Genomic DNA, 8354 nt, shown 5'->3' on the forward strand with positions numbered 1-8354 from the left:
ACTTCCTATCTTTCTCTGCGAGAAACTTGTCAAGGTGCTGTTTGATGAGGTCTTCAGAAGCAAACGTTTTACCGTTCAAGACGTTTTGCAAGGAGCGAAATAGATGGAAGTCTGATGGCGCAATGTCTGGGCTATATGGTGGATGTGGCAACACATCCCAACCAAGCTGCAATAATTTTTGCCGAGTGACCAAACTTGTGTGTGGTCTCGCATTGTCGTGGTGAAACACCACACCCTTACGATTGATCAGCTCGGGACGTTTCTGTGCGATGGCATCACTTAATTTCTGTAGCTGCTCACAGTAGACATCGGAATTGATCGTTTTATTCTGTGGAAGCAGCTCATAGAAGACTGGTCCCTTCCAATCCCACCAGATTAACAGCATCACCTTCTTTTGGTGGATGTCCGCCTTTGCTTGCCTTTCCGGTGCTTCATCTCGCTTACTCCAACTCCTTTTTCGGCTCACATTGTTGTAGACAATCCATTTTTCGTCGCCCGTGATCATACGCTTCAAGAACGGATCGTTTTCTTCGCGTTTGGTGAGTTGATCGCAGACGTTCACACGCTTTGTCAGATGAATTTCTTTCAACTCATGCGGTACCCAAATATCGAGCTTCTTCACGAAACCAAGCGATTTCAAATGTCCATGAACACTTCCAATGGACACTTTTAGAGCGGTAGCAAGCTCCCGAACCGTTGAATGCTTATTTGCTTGCACCAATGCCTTGATTTTATCGTCGTCAATCTCGGAAGGCCTACCGGAGCGATGAGCGTCTTTAACCGAAAAATCACCACCACGGAATCGGGCGAACCAGTTCTGGCACTGACGTTTTTCAATGACATTTCTGCCGTAAACTTGACGCAACTCTTCCCTTGCTTCAGTTGCTTTCTTCCCTTTTTTAAAGTAATAAAGCAAAATATGGCGAATATGCTCTTCAAAATTCTCCATGTTTAAACTACAATTGCAAGCACAAAACTCGACTAAATTGCGTCAACTTTTTTTTTGGTTTTTAGGTTAAGTGTCAACAACAAAATGTGCATAAACATTTGACATTCATGGCACGCTCAGATACAAATAAATGTGGACAGCGCTATCTATTGGAAAAAAACGCAATGACTTTTTGAATAGTTGAACAAGATAAATCGCACGTTAAATCGGAAGAAACCAAGAGACCATTCGGCGGGAAAGATTTTAAAGCATAAAAAATGCAAAAAACAAATCAAGGCGCGCGTACATTAATGACTACAACGTCAACAAACAAGGCGAATTGTCCGCTGTGCAAGAGAGAGATGCATTACGTATACAAGTGTCCCGAATTCATAAAAATGACGATACGACAACGTCAAGATTTCGCGAAAAGAACATTGTTGTGCAGAAATTGTTTGCGTACACATCACGGCAAATGCTTATTTTCGCATTGCAGAAAATGTTCGAAATTTCATAATACTCTTTTACACGAGGAATTCGCCAAGTCGGAAACGACATCAACCAAATTTAAGAAAGACTGTCTGACGGCATCGCGGAGATAAAAACCGAACCGGCATGACAAGACGTAATCGCTCATAACTTTACGGCGCAAACTTTACAATTGGAATTAATATTGAGCGCACAAATACCAATTAAAGATTCAAGCGGTAATTTCGTAACATGCCGTGCATTATTAGACACGTGCTCCACGGCACATTTTATTACGACAGATCTTGCAACAAGATTGAAATTACCGATACGTTCATGCGTTCTTCCTGTAGGCGCGATCGACAACATGAATACGTTTGCTAGAGGCATTGTCAAGTGCACATTCTATTCACGGTTTAACAACTTTAACAAACTCTCGAGTTTTTAGTGATTCCTAAAATTTCCGATAGGACTCCAAACGAAACGTTTTCTCGCGAATCAATTAACATACCGCGAAATATAAATTTGGCCGATCCACAATTTTATCTGCTACAAAAAATCGACATGCTTATCGGCTCGGGAGCAACAATGTCGTTATTATCAATCAGACAAATTGATTTATCACGCGACGGTCTTGATCTGTTTCTACAGAAAACACAGCTCGGATGGACAATCGCTGGCGGAACAGCCAAGGCCATAAACGGAAATCAAGGGTTTTGTCAATTAACTAAATTAAGAAGACAAATTGAAAAATTTTGGCTGCTCGACGACGCGAACGCTTGTCAAATCAAAACGATAGAAAATAACGAATGCGAAATGCACTTCGTGAAAAATGTTACACGCGATAGTTCAGGACGCTACACGGTTCGTCTACCATTTCGTATACAAAATCCCGATTTCGGAAATTCTCGATCAATAGCGTTGCGACGTTTCATCGGAATACGAAGGAGATTTGATTCTGATCCAGAACTCTAACGCAATTATTATCGAGTCATGAACGAATACATCAAATTAGGTTATATATCGCGAGTTGCCGACGAATCTCTCAGCGGTTATTATCTTCCGCATCATGCAGTCATAAAGGCCACAAATGCGACTACAAAAACGCGGGTAGTGTTCGATGCCTCCACAAAATCGAGTAAAGGCATTTCCTTAAACGATGCTTTGATGGTCGGTCCGACCATTCAACTAAAATTATTCAAACATCTCGTGCGTTTTCGTACGTTCAAAAACGTGTTGACGGCCGATATAGCTAAGATGTATCGACAAGTCTGGATACATCCGGACGAACGTAGATATCAACGAATTTTTTGGTTTCACGCGGATAAAATTCAAGTTTTTCAATTAAATACAGTAACATTCGGTGTATCATCGGCTATTTCTAGCTATTCGAACAATACAAAAACTCGCGAGCGATGAAAACTCAAATTTTCCGATAGGAGCAAAAATCTTACACAATGATTTTTATGTAGATGATTTACTATCAGGCGCAAATACGATTGAAGAGCTTATTCACATTCGCGATGAAGTCATTGAAATATTGAAACGCGGTGGTTTTGATATACGCCAATGGGCATCAAATCATCTGCGAGCTTTAGAAAATCTACCGAAAAGACTTAACGGTTTAGAATTTCTTACCAATGAAAATCCGATTCGAAAAACGTTAGGCATCTCCTGGAATGCACAGCGCGATAAATTGTGTTATACGGTTAAAACTATTGAGCGTCCCGAGAGGATTACTAAGCGATTCATTTTATTCGAAATCGCTAAGATTTTTGACTCTCTCGGCCTACTTGGCCCGGTCATGCTCATTTCTAAAATCCTTCTGCAACAATGCTGGAAGGCAAAAACGGATTGGGACAAATCCGTTCCCCACGCATTACAAATCGCTTGGCAGTCCTTCTCGGAACAGCTCGCATTAATTGATAACTTAAAAATAAATCAAAATGTACTGATAAACGATGCGATCGATATTTAACTTCACGGATTTTCCGATGCCAGCAAGGCCGGTTACGGAGATTGCATATACGTACGTTCGAATAATAAAAATAACGAAAATTCTCGTGCGGCTTTTGTGTTCTAAGGGTCGCGTCGCACCGCCTGCGGGACAGACCGTGCCTCGTTTAGAATTATGCGGAGCGTTAGTACTCGCTCAACTTTATAACGAAATACTTGCGGTACTCATGTTTAAGCCTAATAAGATCATATTTTGGTCGGATTCCACGATAGCGTTATCATGGTTAAACAAGCATTCTAGCGAATTAAAACAGTTCGAAGCAAATCGAGTACGAGAAATTCAGAAAGTTAGCGAAGGAATCGAGTGGCGGCATGTTCGCACGGAACACAACCCAGCGGACGCGTTATCAAGGGGTCAACTACCTCAAGAATTTCTAAACAACGAAACGTGGTTTCAAGGTCCATCGTGGCTCTCGCGACCGGAAGCCGAATGGCCGCGCTCTATCGTAACACATACAGACGACTTGCCCGAAATAAAGAAGACAACATCTCTAACGGTACAAATTTATTCCGAAGCAATATTAGAAAAATTTTCATCGTATACTAAATTAATACGAGTAGTCGCGTACTGCTTACGATTCTTGCGTTCCAATGAAAACACCGGCGTTTTATCAGTCAACGAGATAGAGGAAGCCGAACGACGCATTGTAAAGCTCATACAGCAGATTCATTTCAAGACTAATTGTAAATAAATTTTTTGTTAACGTGCGGAGAAGTAAAATGCACAAAGCTTGGATCATTAAACCCGATAATTGACGAACACGGTTTATTGCGCGTCGGAGGACGAATTCATAAGGTCAACATATCGTCTGATCAGAAACACCCAATTCTTTTACCGTCTTGCAACTACGTCACGGATCTCTACATTCGGTACATTCATGAAAAATTTTATCATACAGGAATACAATCGACACTGTATAATGTTCGACAACGTTCCTGGATAATTGACGGTCGCAATCAAGTGCGTAGAGTCATTCGTCGTTGCATCAGATGTGCACGTTTTCGTTCCGAGAACGCGAAATATAAAATGGCAGATTTGCTAAAGGCAAGACTCGATAACGTAGCTCCGTTTTATCACACGGGCGTCGATTATTTTGGCCCAATTCTCGTCAAGGAGAAAAAGCATCGTAATCGCAGTAGCATCAAGGTCTACGGTTGTATATTCATATGCATGTCAACCAAGACTATTCATATCGAAATCGTAACCGATTTATCAACAGATGCTTTTATAGCATCTCTGAAAAGATTTGTCAGTCGTCGAGGTGTTCCGGCGCATATTTACTCAAAAAATGGAACCAATTTCGTAGGCGCGAAAAATCAATTCCGTGAACTTTACGCCCTAATAGGATCCGAGGAATTTTATACTCAATTGCATGAGTTTACCTTAGAAAACAGGATCGAATGGCATTTTAATCCACCGAATTCGCCACATTTCGGCGGCCTCTGGGAGGCTGCTGTGAAGTCGAGCAAGCACCATTTAAAACGAGTAATGCGCGATCTCTTGTTTACATACGTAGAATTGAACACCCTAGCGGTAGAAATCGAAGCAATTTTGAATTCGAGACCTTTATGTCCTCTTTCTATCGATCCAAACGATCCAATCGCATTAACGCCTGCACATTTGCTTATTGGCAGACCTTTCACAATGCTGCCGAAAACTGATTTCTCTTGTGTTGCAGATAATCGCTTATCAATATGGCAATTGATTACAAAGATTCGACAAGAATTTTGGCGACAGTGGCAATTAGAATATTTAACGGAATTACAGAAACGACAAAAATGGATTAAAAAAGATGTTAATCTGAAACTGAACTCTATTGTCTTACTAATTGACAAAAATCATCCCTGTATGCAGTAGAGGCTGGGTGGTCGAAATACATCCAGGGGACGACGGCGTGGTCAGAGTGGTCACGATTAAAACCATACACGGAACATCTAAAAGAAATGCGACTTCTCTCAGTCCGTTACCTACGGACGCCTAAGACTTTAATTTCATTTATTATGTAATCAAGGAGATGTAATTTTTATTTGCTTTCAACGATTTAAATTATTTAATGTTTACACGACCATGCGAAACAATAAGCGATTGCCTTACTAAGCAGTCGGCTTGTTGTTTGAAATTTATGCGACAACTGTAACAAGCGTTATTGTTAAGAATTGAACGTTCGCTGCATGCACAGACGCACACCTAGACGAATTTGTTTTGCTCGTTGCACTCCCAACGGGGGGAGGATGTTTGGTGAATGGCGAATATATTTATGCGAAATATTCACGAGTCTAATGATTAAGTTTAATTTAATTTTTCCCGTTTGAGACAATGAATATTCGTTATTCTTAATATTTAGTTTATTTCAGTTTCGTTTTGTACTAATATACGACGGTCGGTAATTAATGAGCGCATAGATAAAAAGCTCTCTCGGCCGCTAGTACGACAGCGCCAATCAAAAATTATCGCGCCACAGCGCAACGGTGTGTGTCTTGTGCGTGCAGAATTCATTCGAGAAGTAGCGTCCAACGTGTGCACACGTGCGAGTCGTTCTTTCTTTGTGTAGCGATTATTGCGTGATTTGATATTTTGCGTTTTTTGTATACGTTTCTTATATGTCATTGCGTGATCTGATTTGTGCGTTTCTTGTGTTATACGTTAATCACTCGTAATTTTCCAACAGTGAGTACGTGTATTACAACGGGTCGTACAGGCCGTTCTTCGTGCCGAACACGAAAGACCGGCGACATCCTTATACGATACATTGAATACATTACAATAAAATGGGTTTTTTATGCCGCGCAGGCTTTTTCCCATCAAAGATGTAGTTTTATTTCTTTACAAACTCTAAATACTAAATCACGAAAACAAAAGATCGGTGGGACTCTTGAACCGCAAGAGTTTCTACCATACAGGCTTTCCAAATTTCAGAATGAGTACATCAATTAATTTTTTCAAACACATACGAATCGTTTGCCTTTCTCATTGGATATAAATTCACGTATTTTATAAAAGCATCTAACATAACAATTATATTGCATTCCTCTTCTGGCTATCGGATAAAAATCGACAGTAACTAGATTGTTTAGTCTGCTTGATTCGATAAAGTTATGTTCTCCTTCCATCGGGACTGTTAAATATTTTACTCGTTGATATATGTCACAACATAAGCTAAATTTTTTTACATGTGTGGACATAGTGGCGCTTAAAAAAATAGAGCCACTTCTAGCGGAGACAAAATAAATCATGTTGTTATTAGTTAATCTTAATTACGCACGAGGCGCAGCAATTTGTTACCATCAGACGAGTGTAAAGAAACATTGATGCTAGGTTGTTGTCGTGGAATAGTGTTGTTTAGTGTGAAACGGTTGAACATAACTTAAAGGTTAGTAATTGGGTCAAAATAATAGAGCCACATTTAATAAGTTCACCTATTTATTAAGTTTAACTTGTTTAACTGAATTAACATATTTTTTCATTTGGATGCTCTAATACTTTGTAGGGAACCCTTTGTTTTTCAAAACAGTTCGGTATCTGCCCATAGAGCCTACTAAGGATCTACACTCTTCTTCAGAAATTGAGTACCAAGCTTTTTGAATTTCCTCCCAGAGTTTACCAAGATTTGTAGTTTTCGAACGATTGATTCTTTTGTCAATTGTATCTCATAGGTTTTCTATTGGATAAGTACGGACTCTGTGGTGGCCATTCCAAAATGAGAATTTTTTCTTTCTCAATAAATCTTTTTATAACTTTAGCGGTATGTTTTGGATTGTTGTGCATTTTCCATAACAAGGGCATCTTACTTCTGGCATACGGTAACATAACATCTTTAGGAATGCATTTGTACATTTCTGCATTTATAATACTATTGATTCGAAATAATGGGCCAACGCCATACCAGGAGAAATATAACTGCCCAGACAATAACTGCCGCCACCATGCTTCACAGTTTTCAAAGTGTACTTGGGATTATTTTCTTGATTCGGTGGCCGCATATACACTTTTACATCCGAAAAAAACATTAAACTTTGATTCGTCGAACCACAGCATATTACGCTATCATCGTCTTTTTCTCTGTGGCTTTCAGAAAAAGTTAATTATTTTGCAATATTTTGTTTAGATACATGTGGTTTTTTCTTAGCAATGCGACCTGTATGGAAGATTAACCAATTGAGAAAATTATCTAAAATTAATTTATTATTGACGATAAAGAAAAGAGATTATGGTTTACAAAAGATTGGACATTAATTTATTCTATCATATTAAATCTTTATAATATTTAACAACACAATTAAGATTAATAAAAACCATATATTAAAGATATAATGATTTCTGAATAATAATGTTTATATGGCAAATATTTAAATATGTTTATACATTACTAAGTATTAAAGGCTTTAATTATTATCTATACAAAATTAAAGTAGGAAAATTCTATATTGAAAATTGTACATAACGTAATATCTTTGAAGATGTTTAGAATATAATCAGAAAACTTTAAATCATTTGGGAATAATTCAAATAATAATATTGAAATATATCAAACATTTAACATTAAGAATAATCAAATAATATTATATAACATTATGAATAATCATATAATATGTCATAATACATCATCATAAATGTATATGCTCTAAATAATAATAAGAAGAATGATATAAGATTTATAAACATTGAAAATCATGAAAATGAAAGAAAGACAATATATATAAACTAATTATACAAAGAATAATATGAATGCAGAGAAATATTGGAATTTACTAATATAAAAAATATCATGGGAATTTTAGGAAAATTAATAATAAGATGACTTGAAAATGTTTAAACCACTAGAAAGATTAACTTTGCAATACAGAATTTACATGAATAGGCCAGTATAAGAAAGATTTAAATCAATCAATGTTTTAAAAATTCATATAAAAAGACCAGTATAAGAATTTGATTTGAAGAAGA

General features: G+C 37.8%; 2 protein-coding genes across 2 annotated transcripts; both read left to right on the top strand.

The window, feature by feature from the left end:
* Nucleotides 1–3579: 3579 nt before the first annotated feature.
* LOC146724814 (uncharacterized) lies at nt 3580–4104 on the top strand. The gene has a single exon (XM_085489364.1). It carries the CDS (start codon nt 3580–3582, stop codon nt 4102–4104), a length of 525 nt encoding a protein of 174 aa, XP_085345490.1.
* A 335-nt stretch (nt 4105–4439) lies between these two features.
* Nucleotides 4440–5270, top strand: LOC114940941 (uncharacterized). Its single transcript, XM_029315755.2, has one exon. It carries the CDS (start codon nt 4440–4442, stop codon nt 5268–5270), a length of 831 nt encoding a protein of 276 aa, XP_029171588.2.
* Nucleotides 5271–8354: the final 3084 nt, after the last annotated feature.

This window comes from Nylanderia fulva, unplaced genomic scaffold (assembly GCF_048542155.1).
Source record: "Nylanderia fulva isolate GAGA-0341 unplaced genomic scaffold, ASM4854215v1 Scaffold115, whole genome shotgun sequence".
Lineage (NCBI taxonomy): Eukaryota > Metazoa > Arthropoda > Insecta > Hymenoptera > Formicidae > Nylanderia > Nylanderia fulva.